This window comes from Bubalus bubalis, chromosome 16 (genome assembly GCF_019923935.1).
Source record: "Bubalus bubalis isolate 160015118507 breed Murrah chromosome 16, NDDB_SH_1, whole genome shotgun sequence".
NCBI lineage: Eukaryota > Metazoa > Chordata > Mammalia > Artiodactyla > Bovidae > Bubalus > Bubalus bubalis.
In genome coordinates this window covers 19,892,172-19,914,909 of record NC_059172.1, presented here as the reverse complement: position 1 = coordinate 19,914,909, position 22,738 = coordinate 19,892,172, and the positions used below count along the sequence as shown (strand labels likewise).

The window sequence follows — 22,738 nt, the reverse complement described above, 5'->3', positions numbered from 1 at the left end:
AATACTCGGTGAATTGGAAACAATATGGGCAAATGAGATTCTCATAAAACAAAATTCATTCTTTTGAAAGGACTCCGTTGAGACTAGCTTGCCTTGTCACTGTTTGGGAGAATTATTAACTGTTGTTAAATCATTAAGATCTTGCTGGTGACTTGCCCTACATGGTCACCCATGTGAGAAACAGCTGGCCTGCAAAGCGCATCTATAATCTGGGCACTCCTAGTTGAAATACTTCTGTCTCCTCTGTTCATGCATCACAGTGCACTGTTCACATTGTCCTGATTGGCAGTCACATTGGCATCTTGTTTTTCCTTACCTGAGCTGCTCTGAGTGGAAACTGCTTATTTTTATGAGGAGACTGCCCACTTCCCAAAGGAATTTTGCATCTGTCACATACCCTTTGTAATTTCCCAATGCTTTCTTTGGAAAATTTTCAAACATTCAGAAAAATGAGAAAAATTGTGTAGTATATGCCTGTATACCTACGACATTTTAAAAAATTTCTTTTAACATGTTATTCCATATCTGTCTGTCCCTTCATACATCCCTTAACCTATGTTTTGGAGGGGCACTTCAGAGTATGTTGTAGACATCAGTAGACTTGATGCAAATTACGAGAATTCATTGTTTATTTATGTTTTTAAGGCAAAATTTATATACAAAAATATACAAATATGAAGTGCACCAATCTGTGCTTTTTGATAAACACCTGTGAATCTGGTTCTTTTATCAAGATGTAGAAGATTCTCATCACCCTGGAATGTTCCCTCGTGCTGTTTTCCATCTTTCCCTGCTTCTCCTGCAGTCCTGCTCCAGGCAACCACTGATGATTTTGCTTTTTAACCATTGATTTAGGTACTTTTTGTGTAACGCTGCTTTCATTCAGCAAATATGTTTTAAGATTAAAAAAAAATGTTTTAGGATTCATTCCTGTCATTGCATGTATTGCTGAGTAGTAATAGTACTAGTACTATTACTGATTAGAGCACCATTGTCTGATTAGAGCACCGTGTGCTTATCCTGTTGTTGGGCACCTGGACTATTCCCTGTGTGTGGCTGTTATGAATTAAGTTTCTATAAAGAGTCTTATACAAGTCTTTTTGTGCACATATGCTTTTATTTCTCTTAAAAAATACCTGTGAATAGAATTGCCGAGTAAGTGAATAAGGTAAGTGAATGTCTTATGAGAAATTCCTAAGCCTTCTTCTGATGTGGTTTACCATTTTACACTTCTGTCAACAGTGTTTGAGAGTTACATTGGTCCACCTCCTGCCATCCTTTGGGATTGTCATTCTTTTTAAGTTTAGCCTTTCTGGTGAATAAGAAGTGATATTTGCATTGCTCTGATGACCAGTGATGCATCTTTTCATGTGCCTATTTGACCAGTGGTATACAGTATTTCTTCCCTGGTGGCTCAGATGCTAAAGACTCTGCCCACAATGCAGGAGACCTGGGTTCGATCCCTGGGTCAGGAAGATCCCCTGGAGGAGGAAAGGGCAACCCACTCCAGTATTCTTGCCTGGAGAATTCATGGACAGAGGAGTCCAGCAGGCTACAGTCCACGGGATCAGAAAGAGTCAGATATGACTAACACACACATATGTATTTCTTTAATGGATTTGTTCACATCTTTTGTCCTTGAAAACATTGGATTGTTTGTTTTACTATCCTTGATTCATAGCCCATGTTTTAAGTACAGTCACGCATGGGCTACATGCTGTAATAATACATCCCAAAGTGTATAGTGGCATAAACCTATGAGAAGTTTATTTCTCTCTTATGTGATTAGCCAAAATGGTTTGAGGTTGCAGAAGGAGGTAGTGAGTCCTCGGCAGCCCACAGTTCCCCAAGGCTGCAGGCTGAAGGAGGATGCTCCTGTGGCAACACAGGGTTTCTTAATGTTGCCCTCCATATCACTGTCTAGTCACAGACGATTAAGAGCGTGGAGGAGAGTATGTGGGAGGTTTAGATGCCAGGCTGGAAGTGGTGTATGTCACTTCTGCCTGCATTCTTTTGTCTAGAACCCTGTCACATGGCTGCACCTGCTGTGAGCGAGGCTGGGCGACAGTCTCCCTCTGCACCCAGGTCGCCAACCCTTCTACACCGTGTCCAAACATACTTTCAATGTGATGACAATCTCTCTGGCCATTTTCTTCTGATGTGGTGATGAGCAGACAGGCATAATCTCTTTCAGAAGGGTATGTTGGACTTTTAAAATATTCTGTTAGAAATTTATGACGGTAAAGTATAGTTTTTGTTTTTTTTTTTTCAAATCTTCATTTGCTTGGCAAGTGCTTTTTAAAAAAATAAGTGGGCAGTTCTGCATCAGTATCTTGCCTTCCATCACCCACTTTGTTTACATTGGTTCTGGACTATGAGCGCTTTAAGTTGTGGAACTGCTGCTGGAGGGCACGCTGCCATCTCCTCCCTCAAAAACCGGATGCTGAATGTTGTGCTGGGCGTCTCCTCCTTTGGAACCGAGTCAGCGAGCATGAAAACAATTTATGGAACGTCTCTCCTTGTGGGCATATTTCATTGCTGACAAGTGAATTGGGACCTTTGTGAAATTTAACAGGCGAGTGACAAATCAAATACGTTCATAGGTATGACTTGGATCTTCTTAAAAATCTCTCTTTTTCTTTCTCTCAAAGTAGGTTTAGGGGAGGGAGGTGGTTCTCCAGGTTATTTCCGGTCCCTCTGAATGGAACTTGATGGAAACTTTTATTGCTTAGAATGCCATTGGCTCTTCCTGTGGGAAACTTAAGGTAATTGGTAGCCTCTGATCCCTTAAAAACTGGAGAATTTGAGCATTTCGAGACTTTCCTTTTTAAACAATTCCTAATTACTTAGAAGAGAAGTTGGGTTTTAGACCATCCATTCCTGTCAATGAGTCACAAGACAGAACCTTTGAGGGTTTATGTATTTTTTAGGGTAAACTTGGTAATAGCTGCATTGACGTAATGTTGCCGACATTCGGGGGCTGGAGAGAGGTGACTGAATAACTTCTTGTGCACGTGTGTTTGCATTTCTTGTGGAAACCACCTTTTTTGTTCATTTTCCTTCTAGTGCTGTGACTGCTGTCGTTTCTCCTGCTAAGGGTAAAGGAGTCTTTTACTTAGTGGATCGGTCATCCTTCATTTTTTGAGCCTTTCTCTCCTCTTACTCCCTACTTTTTTTTTGAAAAAGTAAAGGACTAGTGCATTTCTCAGTGCTGTCAGACTTATTTAGTAAAGTCATTTTCAAGACAGAGAAAACCTCTTTTTCAGTAGCCATTCCGTGTATTTTCAAGGCTTTATTCCCGGTAGGATTATTCTGTTTGCTGATTATTGAAAACCAGTAGCAGTGTATTTTGAACATATCTGGAAATATAGACAGCTCACCAAGAAGAAAAGGAAAAAAAATGTGAGCAGCTACTGGGACGTGTTTCCTCTTGTACAAAATAATACAAAAGAACCTTGCTTGAAAAGCAGACATTTCCCATTAGGGTGAGGAAGGAGGTGTGTTCAATCAGTCTGTGCTTAGGGGTCCAACCATGTGATCTTCAAGTCTGACATTTATTTTCCTTGTAAAAGGCAACTTTTTTTTTTTTCTGGAATAAAAACTGTCCACTAGAATCTAAAAATAAATTATACAAATGAACTTATTTATAAAACAGAAATAGACTCACAGACATAGAAAGCAAATTTGTGGTTAACAAAGGGGAAAGTGGTGGGGGAGGGATAAATTGGGAGTTTGGGATTACATATACACACTACTATAAATAAAACAGATAACCAACAAGAACCTACCGTACAACATAAGGGAACTCTACACAATATCTTGTAATAATGAGTAATGGAAAGGAACCTAAAATATCTATCTGGATCACTTTGCTACATACCTGAAACTAACACAACACTGTAAATCAGCTGTGTTTCAATAAATTTTGTTAAAAAAAAAAAAGCTGATAGAGCTCATCCAGACCTACTTAAAAAAAAAAAGCGATTACTAATAAAGTTGGATTAATATCTACAAAAAAGAACAACAACAAAAAAACCCCCACTAGTTGTCTTCCCTGGGATCCTTGGAATCATTTTTTAATTTTCTTCAAGCCCTCACAGGCTTCACTTTGACACCAACGGCCTTGTTTGTGAAAGTCGCTCAGTCTTGTCTGACTCTGCAACTCCATGGGTCTATCTATGGAATTCTCCAGGCAAGAATACTGGAGTGGGCTGCCATTCCGTTCTCCAGGGGATCTTCCTAACCCAGGGATCAAACCCAGGTCTCCTGCATTGCAGGTAGATTCTTTACCATCTGAGCTACCAGAGAAGGGCAATTCTTGGCTTGCCGGTGAGACCTTACTGTTCCTTGCCCGGGGCATTGTTGTCAGCCTGAGGCCATATTCCATAGCAGTTAGCACAGTGTTGACAAGCCTATTGTCACTCTCGCTGACACTTTAGTGCACTTTGTTTAGTACCAACAGGGCCTGTTTGGTTCTTAATGAAGAACATATTTTGATTTTTTCTTACGTTTATTGGATTTCATTTTTTTCCCATTATATATTATTCAGTTTTTTTTAATTGAATGGCACTTCTAGAGGTGGATGGTATAGAATAACTTAGACAATGAGTAAAGTCAGACAAGAACTCATTCTTGCCTCTTGCACTTCGAATGACCAACAGTTCTTGACTGAGGCACCTAGTGGCTTAAGCATGAAGTCAGCTTACAAGATGAAGTATATCCTGGTGATGAAGTCACCACTTGGAGCCCAGAAAGCATAGTTTTTAGTCTTTAAGGCAGTCAGCAACGTTTCCCAGTGTTGTCAGGTCACTGATTTTTGTGCTAGAGAACCTCCTCAGTGTGATGTGGTATTGAGGTGAGTCACTTTCTAATGCTTCCGATGTTTTAAGACACAAAAAAAGCACATCTATTGAATTCAGAATTTAGGAGTAAATGACCTGCATGGAAGTTAGGATTCTCTTTGTTTTCTAGTGACAATCTCTGGGCAGGAGCCTGTGGCTCAGCAAAAAATCTGCCTGCAATGCAAGAGACATGGGTTCAATCCATGGGTTGGGAAGATCCCCTGGAGAAGTGAATGGCAGCCCACTCCAGTGTTTTTGGAAAATCCCATGAACAGCCATCATGATGGGCTGCAGAGTTGCAAGAGTCAGAGACGACTTAGTGACTGAATCACCACCAGGAAGAAGCCAGCGTTAATCACCTGGTTGGTCTGTTGTATATTTTGAGTACATTGCTGAACTTGCCTGTCCTTTGTCTTGACTGAATGTGTTGATGTAGGAAGAGTATTTAACACAGAGCCTGCCCAGGGTAACCACTCATGCATGATGCAGCCCTTTATTTCTGTCCCTTGTTTCAACTTCTCCCTTACTTCTTTTCTTTGACATTGCTCTTTGATTCTTCATGGAAAAACAAAAAAACCAAAAAACAACCCACACTTTATATTGTGGAAAATTTCAAACCGGAGCTGAACAGAAAAGATGGTATAATGAAGCTCCAAGCTTTTGTCTGTCAGCTTCAATAATGAATTTTTGTCCCACCAGCTCTCCCTGCTAAGAGCTCCCCTACAGAACAGCAGTTCATGTGAGTTGCCACGACTTGCTGGGGGAATTAGGCATGTCTTGTGTGGCTCCACTGGCAGAGGACTCTTGGAAGCCTCTGCTGGTTTCCTCTGACTTAAGGAGCCCCTTCTCCTTGCTTATTTTGCTTTGTATCTAAATGCCATAATAAATGATGGCCTGAGGATGGCTAGATGCTGAGTTCTGTGAGTTTTAGAGAATCACGCGGGGGAGGTCTTGAGGAACCCTGACATTGTCTCTCTTTTTTTAACACTTTGTTCAAATCCTAGATGCAAGTAAGGTTCACACATGGCATTGATTGATATGTCTCTTAAGTCCATCTGTCTCTTCCTTAGGGTGGTTTTAAATGAAGTTTACAGTGATTTAGTAACCTGTGAAGGGTCAGGCTTTACAATCAAATAGGGTTCAACTTGAGGCTTGACCGCTGGGCAGATTACCTCACCTCCCTCCCCTTTCGTTTCTCATATTGAAAATGGGATAACAATTCTCCTTACCTTGCAGTATTGCTGTGAGAATTAATTTATATAAAACATGTGTGTAAACCAACACATGTCAGTTACCCAGCCTGTAGAATATGTGCAGGAGATGTAAGCTGTGCTGTTCTGAGAAGCACTATAGTGTGTGCTTTTGGGTCCTTGAGCCAGTCTGCTTGGGTTCAAACTCTGCCTCTGCCCCATTTTAGGTGGGTAGCCTTGAGCCGGTTGTATAACTTCTCCACGCCTCAGTTTCCTCTTCTGTATAGTGGAGATTATCACAGTCCTTACCTTGGAGAGGTGGACTAAATGTGATAACCTGAGTAGAGTGTAGAACAGTGCCCGCAGAGCAAGCTGATATTTGTTGTTCTGAAGCTTGAGTGTGTCTAGTAAGGCCTTTCACACCTAAACAGAAAGAGGCAAAGAAAGAATCAGTGGGATGACAGGAGATGGAGGAATCGTCTTCATTATAAGCTGAGGCTTAACTGGAGAATGTGGCTTAGGAGTTTGGGCAAAGAGGGCCTGCTGAGACCGTTTCCCTGATTTGAATTTATTTACGCCTTGTGTTTAGCTGACTCTGGAGACTACCAGAGGAGTAGATGCTGCTGTGGCCACTGGCTTCCAAAGGGAAGAGCGTGGGCCCTGTGTAGGCCTGGGTCCCTTTCCCAAACTGCCCCAGCAGGGGAAGTTTCCCCGCTTCCTTGCATCAGGGCAGGAGGCCCGGAACACCACCGCACTGTCATGCCAACCCCCCACCAAGAAACTCGAGGACCAAGGCAACCTTTGGTTTTCTGAACGGGGTGTGTTGTAGGCACTGATTTGCTAGAAAACGCTAGGTATATTCTGTACTGATCTCTGAGAATATAAAGCTGACATTATGACTCTACTGGGATTGAAAGCTGGGGACAGTTTGTATGACCCCCTTTTTCAGTTTAAAAAAAGAAGCCTACGATAGCGAGTTCTTGGAAATTCTGTGAGCAGAGGGCACTTACCAGTGGCAACTATGAGCAGAGGGCACTTACCAGTGGCAACTATGTTGACAAAATATTTCACCAGAGAAAGCCATCTTGACCGCTCCCAGGAAAATTTCTTCAACCCTGTCTTAGTTTGAGCCAAAAAGTACAAACACCAAAGCCAAAGTGGAATTTTACTTTGATCTCGAGCCTTTCTTTCTAATCATGGTGCTAGCCTTTAAACCAGGCCAAAGTACTTCTTGTCAATTGCTGCAGCAGTTTTTATGACAAGTTTGTTTCACGATTTTTCATCAGAATTTGAAGTTACAGGACTTCCCTGGTGGTCCAGTGGTTAGGAATCCACCTGCCAAGACAGGAGACGTGGCTTCCATCCCTCATCTGGGAAGATTCTACGTGTGACGAGGCAGATAAGCCCGTGTGCCACAACTCGTAAAGTCTGAACGCCGAGATCTTTCTCTGCACCCAGAGAAGCCAAAGCAATGAGAAGCCTGCGTACCACAACTAGAGAGTTGTCCCCACTTGCCACAACTAGAGAAAGGCCCTGCACAGCAATGAAAACTCAGCATCACCTAAAATAAAAATAAATAAAAAATTAAAAAAAAAGAATTTGAAGCTATAAGTGCAGGTATTTCCCTTTTTTTTTTGGAGGGAAGGTGCAGGGAGAGGCATGGGCTATTGTTACCTCCTCCTCCTTTTGAGAAATAATCTTTCTTGGCCATTTCATATCGGTCCATAGTTTAATTCATTCCCTTGTTAAATCCTCAGCCTTGGTTGTGCGCTTGTGGCTGGGCTCTGGATGCAGAAAGAGTATACTGTCTCGAGAGAAAAAACCACAAAGCAACTAAGGCAATGAGATTATCTGTTCTGTGGGCCCAGGAAGATGCCCTTGGCCCAGCTTGTGGGGTGGCATGGGTGGGGCAGGAAGAGTGGTCGGGGAGAAGCATGTACGATTGTCATGAGGAATTGGCAGCCAGAAAGATGTTAAACATATTAACAGGTAACTGCTGCTGCTTTTCCAGAGAGGGAGCTCTCAGAATTGCCTATCCACAGAAGAACTCTTCTGTGCTTAAAAATATTCTAGTTGTAAAGTGATCTTGCACTGAGTTAAAACAGGCCCTTCCCTGGCAGTCCAGTGGTTAAGACTCTTCGCTTCCAATGCAGGGGGCACAGGTTCAGTCCCTGTTGGGGAACTCAGATGCCACATGTCACGTGGAGTGGCCAAAAAATTAAAAAAACAAAAACCCTATAACCAGCAAGTTGGCAGACATATCTTTGCCCTTCCATGCTTTCCTGTGTGCTGCCACACAGAAATCTGCGTAAAGTTAAATACTCTGAGCATGTGGCATCGACCACTAAACAAGTAATGATATTCCTCTCACTGGTTGTGGAGAGGCTTGAAAGAAGATAGCTAGAAAAAAAGCCTTTCATATGGCAAGTGCTCGAGAAGTGGTATTTACAAAGGGAAATTAGAAACTAGGTACCGTTCCATCAGCTGTGCTGATTCTGTGTGTTTGTCCTTTCTGATTAGCTTTGGACCAGTGGTAACCGCCCTCCATCATATCCCTAGAGAAAGCTCAGAGCTTGCATCACGGGATGTTGGGGATGTTGTTTCTTTTGTTTGCTGCTGGTGAAAAACGGGCACGGGCTCCAGGATGTGGTTATATTCTGGTTTTACTGGCACTCGCTGTCCTCAGGAGCCCTCTGTCTACCCTCCTCCGAGGGGGCAGACCTCTACCCTTGTGTGTGCAGGTCATAGGGATACATCCTGCCAGGCTCTGGTCTGTGGGGACCGGGAGGACAGGGACCACAGCTGGTGAATGAGTGACTTGAAATGAGTCACCTGGGGGGCCCTAGTGCTAAATCTACTCCCCCACCGCCCCGCGCCTGCCATCCAGCCTGCAGAGGGGTCCACCGTGGGGCTGTTGAACTAATGAGACCCAGGTGCACTGTGGCTGCTTCTTACGTCCTTCATCAACAGACAAGCTCCCACTTATTTTTCCCTCCTGCCCTGTCTTTCCCGGCCTCTGGCTGAAGTCTGCTGACCTGTTGCTCTCATCACCACTGCCAGACAGTTGCTGCCTCTGCCTTTGGTAGGCTTTTCATTTTTTCTCCCTTCTTCCTTTACCACTCCCCTCCCCGTCATCACCTCTGCCTTTCTCAGCACGTGCAGGGAGTGGCTTCATCTGACTGTACTCGTCTAAACAGGTACCATCTTCCAGGTCTTGCTGTTCTGGGACACTTTTGTCATTGCTTGTAGCCCAGGAGGGCTGGTTTTCACTGCTTTCTACTTCAGTTTAGTCACTCAGTCATGTCCAACGCTTTGCGGCCCCACGGACTGCAGCACGCCAGGCTTCCCTGTCCATCACCAACTCCCGGAGCTTGCTCAAACTCATGTCCATCGGGTCGGCAATGCCATCCAACCATTTCATCCTCTGTCCTCCCTTTCTCCTCCTGCCTTTAATCTTTCCTAGCATCAGGTTCAAAATTATTCTAAATGTTTGAGAATGCTGGAAGTTTGATTTAAACAAAAATCAAAACAAATTGTATCTATTCTGGGGTTAATTGCAATGCTTACTGCATGGAACTGGCTTTTTTTCAGAAATGACTTTAAAAATTTTGCTTTTGATGGTCCATTTCCCAGCTCCACCTTCACTTACTTTATTTAGTAAAGCTTCATTGCATTAACTCTGTTAGTTTTCACCATCTCAGTGAATATACTGTGTCCTTCTTTTCATCTAGTGAATACTCTCTGTCTTTGTTTAAATTCAGTATCTCTTTTTTGATGTTGCCCTAAACACCGCCTGAAGTCAGGAGTCTTTTCCTCCCTGATCTTTGACCATGACCTCCATTCTGTCTTGCTGACTGTTGAATCTTTTCCTGCCACACTTGTTTTAAAGACATATTGCATATCCATTGGCTTGGAAAGGTGTTAAAAGAGAGGACAGTTGATCTATTAGACCAGGGAACTAGAAGAGAGGCTGAATGTTACTGACCTACAAACCCAGGTTTCATTTCTCGGGGGGATGGATGTCATGGAGGAGATTCCTGCACTGGGTGGGCAGGAAGCCCAGTGATGGCAGCATTCCAGCATTGCCACGTTAAGCGTCCATGATGCATTGTCACGAGGCGAGCCCATCTCGTTCTTTAGCCCTTCAACTCGCTCATCCCCTCATCCAGCTGGCTCTGCATCTGCCTCCTCTGGGCGTAGGCTTTATTCTTGACTTTATCACCCTGACCTGGTCCTAAGAAGGAGTCTTGTGATGTGGTCTCGTTCATTTCTCAGCAGCAGCGTCTTCCTGTATTAGGGATGCAAAGATGGAAATAACCCTCTGACCCGTTTACCGTTCCTCTCACTGAGCTTGGTGTTCTCTCACATACGCTTCTCCTTTATGGGAAGTCCCCCACCACTGGCCCCCCCTCCCCTGCCATGTTTATTTTTTTGCACATGAAAAGTTGATTAACTTGCTAATAGCCAGGGGAGGACTGGGGAAGGTCGTGGGAGAGGCAGTTGGCTGCTGTCAAAAGCAGAATGTGACCACAGAGCAAGATGAAGCTGCCTGGGATCACGAGAGGCTTAAAAATGCTGCTCCCACCCCAGAGAAGGGACAGCTGAAGGGCTCCTGATATAATAGAAATGGGAAAATTGGGTGGATCTAATTTTTAATTACAGTAAAACAACCTATCTCATCTCATAGACATTTGGCATCTTTCGAAAATTAATACTGTAATCCATCTTACCAGTAACTGTTTATTTTCGGTGATGACAAAAGCCAGTGACTTCTTTTGGAATTGAGAAGAGATGCTGCAGATGGCTGGAGTACTGCTTGAGAGCAGCGTACTGCACTGTACAGAGTGATTCGCCTTGACGTGTCTGGTGGTCAGGAAGTATTTGGAAAATCTGTGTAAAGCAGGTGGAGGCATAGCTTCCCTGGGGACCATCTCTCATTATGAGTTTGGACATTCAGTGTTAAACGCATATGACATATAATCCCTTTTAGGGGGATCTCTACCTGGGGTTTCCTGTGTGGAGCCTGGTGGCTATACCTAGACCAGAGGGGGAGCAAGTTGGTGAGTTATCTAGATATCGTCCTGCTTAGCATTTCTTAGAATTTCTGCGACCCAATTATAAATTTCAGGCAGCTGCATATTTTGTAGCATTTCAGTACTTTTCACACAGGAAATTTAAAAAGAGTTTGAGTAGCAGATGTAAAAATGCAAAATGATGTGCCCTGTGACAGTGGAAATTGAGGGCGTGATGGTATTGATGCTCTTGCACTCTTTTCCTCTCATGTTCACTTAGAAACCTGATGTCCTGACCACTGGAGGCGGTAATCCAGTAGGAGACAAACTCAATATTCTGACGGTAGGGCCCCGAGGGCCCCTTCTTGTCCAGGATGTGGTTTTCACTGATGAAATGGCTCACTTTGACCGGGAGAGAATTCCTGAGAGAGTCGTGCATGCCAAGGGAGCAGGTGAGAGCTGTGTTCATTTGCTGTGAAAGGACTGTTTCATAACACCTGGGTTAAAAATTACTTCTCAAAGGATCAGAGTTCTTTAAGAGAAGTGCCAAATTTTCATTCCTTGGAGAAAGGCAAAAATGTCCATCAGTTGAGGAGTCAGTAATTAAATGATGGTTTTTCCCTGGATTGAACCTTCCATGTAAAATACTTTATTTTGCTAAAAGTAAAAGTAATCTTCCTTTTATTCCATTATGCAGCTTAGTACAGAATGAAAAATATGGAAATACAGACACAGACATACTGTAATTATAACTGGATTAAGATGGTGCACTTAACTGGATAAACACTGGAATTAACTGTGCAAAGTCAATGACTGTGTAAATGTGCTGTAGTGATTTTTCCATTTTGTCCAAAACTTCTGTAAAACTCTTATCTTGCTTTTGTTACAGAAACAAAAGATATAGATGGTATTTAAAAGAAAGCTAAAAACTCAAAAGGAGGGACTTCCCTGGCAGTCCAGTAGTTAGGACTCCAAGCTTCCAATGCAGGAGGTCTGCGTTCCGTCCCTGGTTGGGGAGCCAAGATCTCACAGGCTGCACGGCACAGCCGATAAATAAATAAATTACTTAAATATTGTGAATCTTTAAAAAAAAAAACAACTCAATAGGAAAAAGAAACTTGATAGAAAGGAAGAAGTTTTGTTGGACTCCCGTTTCAGTTCAGTTTAGTCGCTCAGTCGTGTCCGACTCTTTGCGACCCCATGAATCACAGCACGCCAGGTCTCCTTGTCCATCGCCAACTCCCGGAGTTCACCCAGACTCATGTGCGTCGAGTCGGTGATGCCATCCAGCCATCTCACCCTCTGTCGTCCCCTTCTTCTCCTGCCCCCAATCCCTCCTAGCATCAGGGTCTTTTCCAGTGACTCATCTCTTCGCATGAGGTGGCCAAAGTATTGGACACAATTTCTTTATTTCCTGTTCTATCTTCTCCAGCTTATTTTGTGGGGCTTTTCCGTCATGCCTCTGATATGCTGTTCAGGTGGTTGTTTGGCTCTGTGGCGAGCTTCCTAAGTGCTCAGCCTTTCCGTGTGTTTTCTCCTCCTCTCTCCCCTGTTCTTTCTCTCCTAGATCCTACTTGTACCTGAAGGGCCTCTCAGACCCTGTGTTCTTCCAGCAACCCTGACTAGTTCCTTCTGGCTCCACTTCTCTTTGGCTCCGGCTCTGTAGCTCTCAGCTTAGCCCCGAGTGACGTAGGGCTTTGCATTTTGCTCTCATCATTTTATGTTTGGTTATCTCCCCTTCTCTCATCATTGGAAGCTCCCAGAAGGCCAGTGCTAAATCACCGGTTTCTGTTGTCACCCAGATACCTGTTGCGGGCCTGGTGACCTGAGTGATAGTCTTGTGATGCCAATTTCTGTGTCTTTCTCCTTAGGGGCTTTTGGCTACTTTGAGGTCACACATGACATTACCAGATACTCCAAGGCGAAGGTGTTTGAGCATATTGGAAAGAGGACGCCCATTGCAGTTCGCTTCTCCACTGTTGGTAAGTTGCTCTGTTTGCATTACTGGTGTTGCTTGACTCAACTCTGTGTTTTATCTGAGGCATTTATAGCTTAGTTTCCAGAAAAAACTTACCAGACAATAGGAAACAAGCACTTCTCCAAAGTATAGCAACATTTTACAGTAGAAAAAATATTTTAAGACATGTAGAAAGTTAATTATAATTCTGTTTGTTGAGAGGTCTTAGGAAATCATGCTTGTGCAGAGCTCACGCCTGCAACCCTGTGGCATTTAGAAAGAGTTTTTCCTATGAGCGGTTGCCTCAAATGGAACATGAAGTGGTAGTGTTACTCCACAGTCATGAGAACAACTGCCCTTTATTGAGGGTTAACTCTGTGCCACCCATGGTTGGTGTTGTACTGATCCTGCTTATAATCTGTAGATGTATTAATGCTTTGCATGGTGGGGTTATTTCTGTTTCTGAGAGAGTGATTTTTCTTACGTTACAGAGCTAGTCAGAGATAGAGCTATCAAATTGCATCTCAGCATACCACAATGCCTGATTAATTCTGCCTCTGCATGAGTCTGTGTTTGTGCATTTTTATAATTCTGTGAAATGCAAAAGGAAATGAAATTAAGGATAAAAATTTCTGTCTTGACTCATTTTCTTACTATTAACCTCATACTTTTGACAACTTGCTTATTCTCTTTGGTCACTGCCTTAATCTTCATAATTATTCTCTTCTCTTATTTTACTTCAATTTTTAATTACCTGTTTGAACAAAGCTATCGTCCCTTATTTTAATTTAAATTTTAATTACCTGCTTGAACAAAGCTATCTTATTACATTAAATGGATGATATTTTCAGCTGTTATTATATATACTTTCTTATTTCTCTCAGCTAATTTCTTTGTTTACTTTTTCAGTCTAAATTAGCTGGTGGGTAATAGAAATAATAACCCAGGCACTTAAATACCTAATATGCTTCTAGAACTTGGGAAGGGTAGATTCCAGTGTTTTTATGACTTGAGGCCTCCTGGATGCAGAGTACTGTAGTGAGGCTTCATTTTCCCCATTTGAATCTTCTAGCTGGAGAATCGGGCTCAGCTGACACAGTGCGTGACCCTCGTGGCTTTGCAGTGAAATTTTACACAGAAGATGGTAATTGGGATCTTGTTGGAAATAACACCCCCATTTTCTTCATCAGGGATGCTCTATTGGTAGGTGATGAATTATTTCGCACTCTGCAGATATTTGTTGATTTAAATTGATTTCAAATACTCCGTATAGATTGGCATTTGAGGAAAAGCCCTGGGAAAAACAGAAAGAAGAGAACATCGATTGGGATTGGCTGGATTGCCTTTTACATTTTTTTTCTGTATTTAGTATCTTTTTATAAGGTCAGATTACAACAATTATCATTAGTCTTAGTTTGGCATTTTGGGGTTCACTGACTTGATGGGAATGATCCAGTTTTCCTTGCAGCACTTGGAAGATGAATAAAAAGAGGCAGTCTGCTCAAAAACGTGTAGAGGGTAAATTTCATTTCAGGGTTTTGCAGCTTAAAAATTTTAAATTGTATTGTTCAAAATGATAATCTGTAAACCTAACAAGAGGCAATGAATAAGACACCATAGGCCTGGCGTGCTGCGGTTCATGGGGTCGCAAAGAGTCGGACATGACTGAGCGACTGAACTGAACTGAATTGAAGACACCATAAGTCCTGTAAACTTAATTTTTGGATTTTTTCCCTCTCTTTTTCCATTTAGTTTCCGTCCTTTATCCACAGCCAGAAGAGAAACCCTCAAACGCACCTGAAGGATCCGGACATGGTCTGGGACTTCTGGAGCCTGCGTCCTGAGTCTCTGCATCAGGTGGGAATGCCTCTTTTTTCCACTATGTCACCTGATAAGGAACTGTTAATTATGCCTCATATAGTTTTCTCCAGTTTTGGATATTTTTATTGGAGTTGATTTTTGACTTTCTTTTGGAGAGCCTTCCTCAGATTTCTTGGTCCTTGAAGAGTTTTATAATGACGATTTTATTCATCTTTCCCCATTCATGGACCTTACCTGATACTGAACCATTATCAATTGATATTTAACAGTATTAAGGATTAAAGTTTCTTGTAGGAAGTCAAGCTCTTTGTATTAGGGAAATGAAGGGAAAGTAGTACTAAATTTTCTATTAAATTAGAATGTGAACAAGTTAGGCTAGTTTTCAGATTTGTTTTAGCTTTTCTTTATAGAATTTTGAGTCAGGACATTAGTGATTTATGTTTAATCTTTCTGCTTTAAAATTCTTCTGTTTGATATTTTTTTCAAATGGCAACCTTTCCTGTGAGCACTTGGCTAGTATGTTCCATGTCATTAAGAGATTTTTCTGGTAACTTAGGACTGTTTTAAAAATATGTTTTGATTTAAACTGAACAATTTGACCCTTGATTTTTCTGTTCCTTAGGTTTCCTTCCTGTTCAGTGATCGAGGGATTCCAGATGGACACAGGCACATGAATGGATATGGATCGCATACTTTCAAGCTGGTTAATGCAAATGGAGAGGCAGTTTATTGCAAATTCCATTATAAGGTATAGGTCACCTTTGGCAGAGTGGGTGGAAGGCTCCTACCGCCCATGTCTCCTTACTTCTCCTGAGGATTGGGCAAGGATCAAGGCCTGGCCTTCTCCACCTTTCCCTTACCTCCACCCCCAAGAATGACAAGTATCTATCTGGTTGATTAGGACCCTGATTATCTTATTGGCCACTGCCTGAGGCCCAGTTAGAACAAAGTAGTCTCTCTTTGGTCTCTTCATGTGGCTGATAGCACACAGCTGCTATCAGTAGTCAAACTTTTTCTTTCTGGACCCTGGGAACGCTGCCATAAATATTTGGGCACGTGCTCATTTTGTGCTGGCTCTCAGCATTTCTGGTGCTGGCAGGTACATATTGATATATATTTTTTTCCCCTGGAGAAGGAAGATCTAAGGTTTTAGATCAAAGATGAAGAGATAATAGAGGCCTCCCAGCTAGGTAAAAGGAAATTCCTACCTGGTTTAGCCTAGAGTTCTTTGTTGGAGTTTAGAGTCAGATGTTAGCAAACAGTCACGTGTTACGTTTTTGCTTTGCCTTTCGTAGCCCTGAGTACACTGTTCTGAGTACAGATGCTTTTGGGGTCCAGGAGGGCTTTAAGACAGAATTGGGACATTCTTGTTTGTAATAGCAATCTCATTCTCATTTTCAACATCTGATGCTATCTTTCCAAAAATATTTTTCCTCACTTTTAAATTCATCCATCTATTTTTTTAAGGATTTATTATGAACACCAGACATTAAAAAATCAGTTATAAATTTCAGGAAACAAAAATTGTTTCTTTCTTTCATAATTGAGATTTTTATTGGTTGTTTTGAGGATCAGTATACAGACATTTCAGTTTGTACACAATTGTAACATATGTACCAAAAATCTAAAAAAATCATGTAGTTGTGATTCTTTTCTAAATGTTTCAGTGATTTTCTAGCTTAAAATTTGGAGGCAAATTTTCCTTGATGGGATATCAAGTATCAATATCTTCAAATGTTAATATGCTATTATATCAAAAGTCCCACTAATTCACAATTTAATATCATATATACTACATACTTGAATTTTCAGTCATTCATAGCATGTTAACAAAGTTACTAGGAAAACTGGACTTCCACAACCAAAGATGTTACAGGGTGCATAAGATTCTGACAAGGAGAGCCAACATCAAGGAGTGGTTTGCTTTATTTAGGGAACACTTCTACCAAAAACAACATAGGAGAAGTGATTTCAAGTGTTCAAGACATTAAGTGTGCAATTAATTCCGAAGTGCTATGTAATATGCTTTGTTTTATAGGATAGAAAAGCTATCCCCATTTATGGAGTTGTTAAGCTGACACCCAAGACAATCAAAGCCTCCCATATTCAGTACCCCACTGGTCGTACCAAAAAATAACCAACCAGCAAATGATCTTATTTATTTATTTTTTTTAAAAAAGCATTTCCACTTAAAAAATTGGATAAGGTGGGATACTTTCCTTCTTTTTAAAAAAAAAAAAAAAAAAATTTATTTACTTCTTTGGCCGTGCTGGGTCTTTGTTGTGGCGCATGGGCCCATGGGTTGTGGCAGATGGATTTAGTTGCTCCACAGCATGTGGGATCTTAGTTCCCTGATCAAGGGTTGAACCCACGTCCCCTGCATTGCAAGGTGAATTTTTAATTACTGGACCACCAGGGTAGTCCCAAGATTCCCTCCTTCTTAAAACTGTTTCTAAAGCTACTAAGAAACTTGGATTTACCAAATAGTTGATTAAAAAAACATCCCTCTGGATTGTACAAGAAGGGGGACAGGGACCACTGATAGTACTGGGTGTGTGATATTGATCAGACTTGGCTTCTCTCTCTCCTGCTTCATCAGAGGCTGGGCTCTCCTCGTTTTTTAGTGTCTCTGTTTTCTGCAGGTAAATCATCTTTAGTCCCTTTGTTAGCCACTTTGTCCTGTTTTCCTTTTGCTCCTCCCTGTTAGCCTTTTGTTGGCACATTTTTGTCTGAAGATTTATCCTTTTCTGCTGCCTTTTGGGGCTTTATCTCCACTTTTGTGGAGCAGGTTTAGCTGACAGCCTTGCAGATCTCTTTTTGGGCTCCTCATTCTCTCCACCTCCCCCAGCTTCTGAGCTGACCTTCCTCATGGCAGCAGTGGGAGCTGCGGAGGTATGCTGCGCCGCCTGGCCACTGCTGCTCCTCCAGCCCAAAATTTCTTCTTCTTTTTTTTTTCATTTCCTTTCATACAATCAGATCAGATCAGTTACTTTTGGGGAATATTTTGAGAATCTTTTAATTGAGGTGTTCTCGTGGGTTCTTTTAGTATGACTTGGCATTGGTTAGAATAAGTAACATTGCCAGAGAAGTCTAGAGGGTTATTTAAAAAACCTCTGGTTGCTTAAGAACTTGTTTCCAAATACTGCTGCTAAAATAAGCAGAGACAGAAGTGGACTCATGACATATACAGGCTCCCACTTAATGATATCCCAAGGACCTATTTTCTTCTGTCCTATTTGAACCATTATCTGAACAACTTAGGTGGGTGTATCAAACAGGAAAACTGTTACCCCTGTTTATATTTATGACTTGGATCTATAACCTTTGGCAAGGAACAGTTACAGGAAACAGTTGACCCACTGGCTTGTAATTGCCAAAAGAAGAAGTGTAGTGTCACTTAGAGCAAGACTAAGTCATTGTATCTGGGACAACTAGTGTGGTCGTGGCTTTGCAGTTAGAACGATCTGAACTCCCATTTCCCTCTTCTAGATAATTGTCTCTTGGCATGTTATTAAAGGTTCTCTGAGCTCCAGTTTAGCCATGGTGAAATAGTGCCAGCTGTCAGTGGTCCTGGAAAGATTGGGATGCTTATGGGTCTGTTCAGCCAAGGGCTCTGAGGTAGCGTGGGATCTAATAGACTCATCAGTCTGGATTATTCTGACCTAAGGCCATGCCTTTCTAAACCCAGGGGCTTCAGTTAAAATCAGAAAGGTATTGCAATAATATTGTACAATTTAGTGTATTCGCTGGGTGATCTGCAGATGGTGACTTCCATATTCTAATTCTGAAGATCTAACAGGCTGAAAAAAATCTTGCCACTGGCTAGAGAGAGCTGGGATTTCTGTGCTAGACATTGGCCAGCCTTCTAGAGGTGACTTTTGTGAAGGAAATATTTACGTGGTGCGTGACTTGTTTGGGCTTTTTCAAAATAAGATAGCGGTGGGAACTCTATTGAAGAGCAGGATGGGATGATAATAGGAGCTCTGGTGAAAGTGACTTAACGTCTTTGGGTTTTAATGGCTTGTTTGAAAGTCAGAATATTAATACTATTGGGTTGACCAAAAAGTTCAGTTGGGTTCATCTTATGGAAAAACTTGAATGAACTTTATGGCCAACCCAGTACTTTTGGTTGCTCATAGTTGGTGAACTGCTTGAGTAGCTATACCGAATTTCTTTTCAGTTCTATAAACCGTGATTCTATGATTTCTTTAAAAAAAAGTTAAAAAAGGAAGAGAGTTGGGGTGGAGGAATACTAGCTGAGCACAATCTCAGTAGTTGATTTGAGATATTTTAAGACAGGGAATTTAAAAAATTACTTCATGCTAAAAAAGGAGGAAAGTCCTTTAATTTTATTAACCATTTGCTTACTTTAAAAATATATTTTGCTTTTTTTTTCTGATTGGAAATAGCATGAGTATAAACATTCAAATAGTAGCCACTCTGGAAAACACTTTTGAAATTCCTCAAGAAATTAACCATAGAATTACCATATGACACAGCAAGTCCATTTTACAATATGTACTCAGAGAAATCCACTGACTTGAACACTTGAAAACGGTTAAAATGATAAATTATATGTTATGTATACTTTATAGCAAAAATTGTTTTGGCTTTTCTGAAGACAGTAATGTAGCATTTTCTAGATGAGTGAAAAATTGAAAGTGAACTCTATGTCAACAGTTTAAAAAATTCAAATAATGTAGAATCCATAAAGGGAAAGAAAGACTAATTTTAAATATAAAATGTGTAGACAGATTCCACGGAGATTGGAAAGAATCAGGATAAGCAAACAGAATTTCTTACTGATAAATTCATACTTGTGTCAGATTTGAAGAGGGGAGTTACTGTTACAAGGAAAATCCAGTCTTTGGATAGTGTCACTCATAATCACTCAATGAATTACTGATTGAAGTTTGATAACTTTGCCAATAAGTTTCAGTTTGAGCTTCTTTGTTTTCTCCTGTAGACTGATCAGGGCATCAAAAACCTTTCTGTTGAAGATGCAGCAAGACTTGCCCAGGAAGACCCTGACTACGGCCTCCGCGATCTTTTCAATGCCATTGCCACAGGCAGCTACCCCTCCTGGACTTTATACATCCAGGTCATGACATTTAGTGAGGCAGAAAATTTTCCATTTAATCCATTTGATCTTACCAAGGTGAGTCAGTTAACAACTAAGTTGTTTTCTTTTTAAAGTGTCTTCACACCTAATTAAAAAAAAATTGTAGTCAAACATTTATAAGTTGTGTACAAAACAGTTGGAGCCACCTAAGAGTTTCCTAGCCTGTGAATGCGGGCTCACCAGCATCTCCCTTCCAGTTCCTGTTTGATAACTTTACTGAGTTCATCTGGGTGGCCTGATATATTGTTATTAGCAGGGAACAAATTTTGATGAGATGATGTCCTTGTGCCCAGGGAAAATGTCAATATTTACTCCTGTTTGCTGTTGCAAAAGATTCAACCAATGCACTCACCTTAAGTTCTTACCATTTTATTAGATTTAAAAATGTTATTTCCACTTACTGTCATTGGCTTCAGTGTATTTGAAAGCTGATATTTTTATGAGTAATTTCCTTCTGTTGGTTGTCTGGTAATTGTGAATATGACATTATTTTTAGGTTTGGCCTCACGGCGACTATCCTCTTATCCCAGTTGGTAAACTGGTCTTAAACCGGAACCCAGTTAATTACTTTGCTGAGGTTGAACAGTTGGCTTTTGACCCAAGCAACATGCCGCCCGGCATCGAGCCCAGCCCTGACAAAATGCTTCAGGTAAACCTAGTTGATTGAGAGGTTCTGAGGCAGGAGTGTGTGTACATGCCTGTGTGCCCTTGCACGTGTGCGTGTGCACACACACACACACACAGTGTAATTTGGCTTGATCTTTATATGAAGAATTAACTAGGACATTACTTAAACCTTGGTTTGGGTCTTTAGTTCCTGTGGGACTGAATGAAACATCCTTAAATGAGTGTTACAGGATAAAACAAATTTCATAGTGAGTCCCTCAATATGGTAACTTTGATATTTAGGCTCTTAATTTAAAAGAAGTTATAATAGAAATACCTTAGGTATTTGTGGGATATTCTTTTTCAGTCTCTAATCAAGGATGGGGAATACCATTAATTGATTATAACATTTGATCAGCATAACCGTATTCATTTTCTCTTTCATGTAAAGAGAAAATGATGGCACGTGTAAAAAGAGACCCAGAGGTGATTTTTACAAGCTCAGTTTATGTTTCCATTGATTAAAGGCAGTGGGTTTTACTGTTTGTTTTGGTAATGTTGCTGCTGCTAAGTCGCTTCAGTCGTGTCCGACTCTGTGCGACCCCATAGACGGCAGCCCACCAGGCTCCCCCGTCCCTGGGATTCTCCAGGCAAGAACACTGGAGTGGGTTGCCATTTCCTTCTCCAATGCATGAAAGTGAAAAGTGAAAGTGAAGTCGCTCAGTCGTGTCCGACTCTTAGCGACCCCATGGACTGCAGCCTACCAGGCTCCTCCGTCCATGGGATTTTCCAGGCGAGAGTACTGGAATGGGTTGCCATTGCCTTCTCCGGTCATGTTCCTAGGCATTCAGTATTTTTTCACCTCTTTCCAGTATGTTTTTTCAAGAGTACAAAGAGTGAAAAATTCTTATCTGGATCAGAAATTAATGGGGAAATAACTGGCTTAATAATTATTGAGTAAATCAATCTTTTGTGTTCTTAGACTATGATCATGGTACAAAGGTTAAGGTTTTTACCCTAGATCAGACCACAGTGACTTACAGCTATTTCTTATGTAAGCGTCCAATTCCAGTTCAGGTATCACTGTCCATGGAGGTGAACTAAGTTTCGTTTGTTTTTTTAAAATAACAATTTTTTTGTTCTGACATTGGGAACATTTGAACCTTTTATAGAAAATACATTTATATTAATTTTTAATTTAATTTGCTGTGGGTTGAATACCTGTCTACTGATAGACTGCCGTGGCTGCTATAGCAGGAGGCCATACAGCAGGGAAAAACCATTGTACTTGGTTAGCCTTTTGATGAGCATTGAGGAATTGTCCAAGGTTTTTTGAGTAGGTAAGTAATAGAATCTGAATGGGGCCTTAGGAAGAGTCTTTTGGCAGGAATATTTAGGGTGACGTTGTTGGAAGGATGGCTTGGAAAAGGAGAGCCAGTGAGGAGGGCTTGGAAATGACTCTGATGGGAACTAACGCATGAGCAGGTGGTGGTAGTTGTACAGTAATGGACAGTGTTTTCAACAGTAATGTGGAAAGGCAACACATTATTAAATTTTAAAACTTGGGGATACAAAGTGTAAACCAGACCGTGGTGAAAGGCACTCAGTAGTGTCACGCGAGTCCCGGAGACTGTCCCCTGAGTGCCTGGTGATGCAGGGGCAGCCCTTCTTCCCTCCCGCGCTTCACAGTTTATCAGGAGTGGAGAAGTCGACTGCTGGAGTGGGAGAGCTTTGCCCCAGCCCAGCAAGGAGCTTGGGCACAGGGCCCTGGGTGAGGCCTTGCTGTCTGCGTTTCTCGGCCTTAACTTGGAAGGTCTCTACCTGCAGGTGGGTTGGGGATGCCTTATAAACACAAGGTGACCTGAAACCAGAACAATATGATGAGGCTACATCCAGGGGCTGCTGATGGCTCAGCTGTACCTTCTGTCCCATTGGTATAGTTAGAGCACAGCTTAGTCCATTTTGGGCAGAAGGAGGCGACCAGCATCCAAACTGTAGGTGCTTTTGTTCATGGTTGCATGGCCGGTCATCTGAATATTACTTTATTTTTAATATTTTTAAACATTTTTTTGATGTCGTCCATTTTTAAACTCTTTATTGAATTTGTTACAGTATTGCTTCTGCATTATGTTTTGATTTTTTTAGTCGAGAGGCATATCAGATCTTATTAGCTCCCTGACCAGGGTTCA

The 22,738-nt window shown here is 41.6% G+C and overlaps 1 protein-coding gene across 1 annotated transcript in view; it reads left to right on the top strand.

Moving 5' to 3' along the window:
- The window catches only part of CAT (catalase), a gene marked incomplete at its 5' end in the record, with an annotated part of 36,286 nt that overhangs the window by 2,000 nt on the left and 11,548 nt on the right, over window positions 1–22,738 (top strand). The window contains 7 exon segments of the mRNA XM_044929272.2: window positions 11,324–11,495; window positions 12,915–13,025; window positions 14,073–14,203; window positions 14,753–14,857; window positions 15,444–15,569; window positions 19,788–19,979; window positions 20,440–20,592. Of these exon segments, the coding sequence (XP_044785207.1) occupies window positions 11,324–11,495; window positions 12,915–13,025; window positions 14,073–14,203; window positions 14,753–14,857; window positions 15,444–15,569; window positions 19,788–19,979; window positions 20,440–20,592 (990 nt within the window).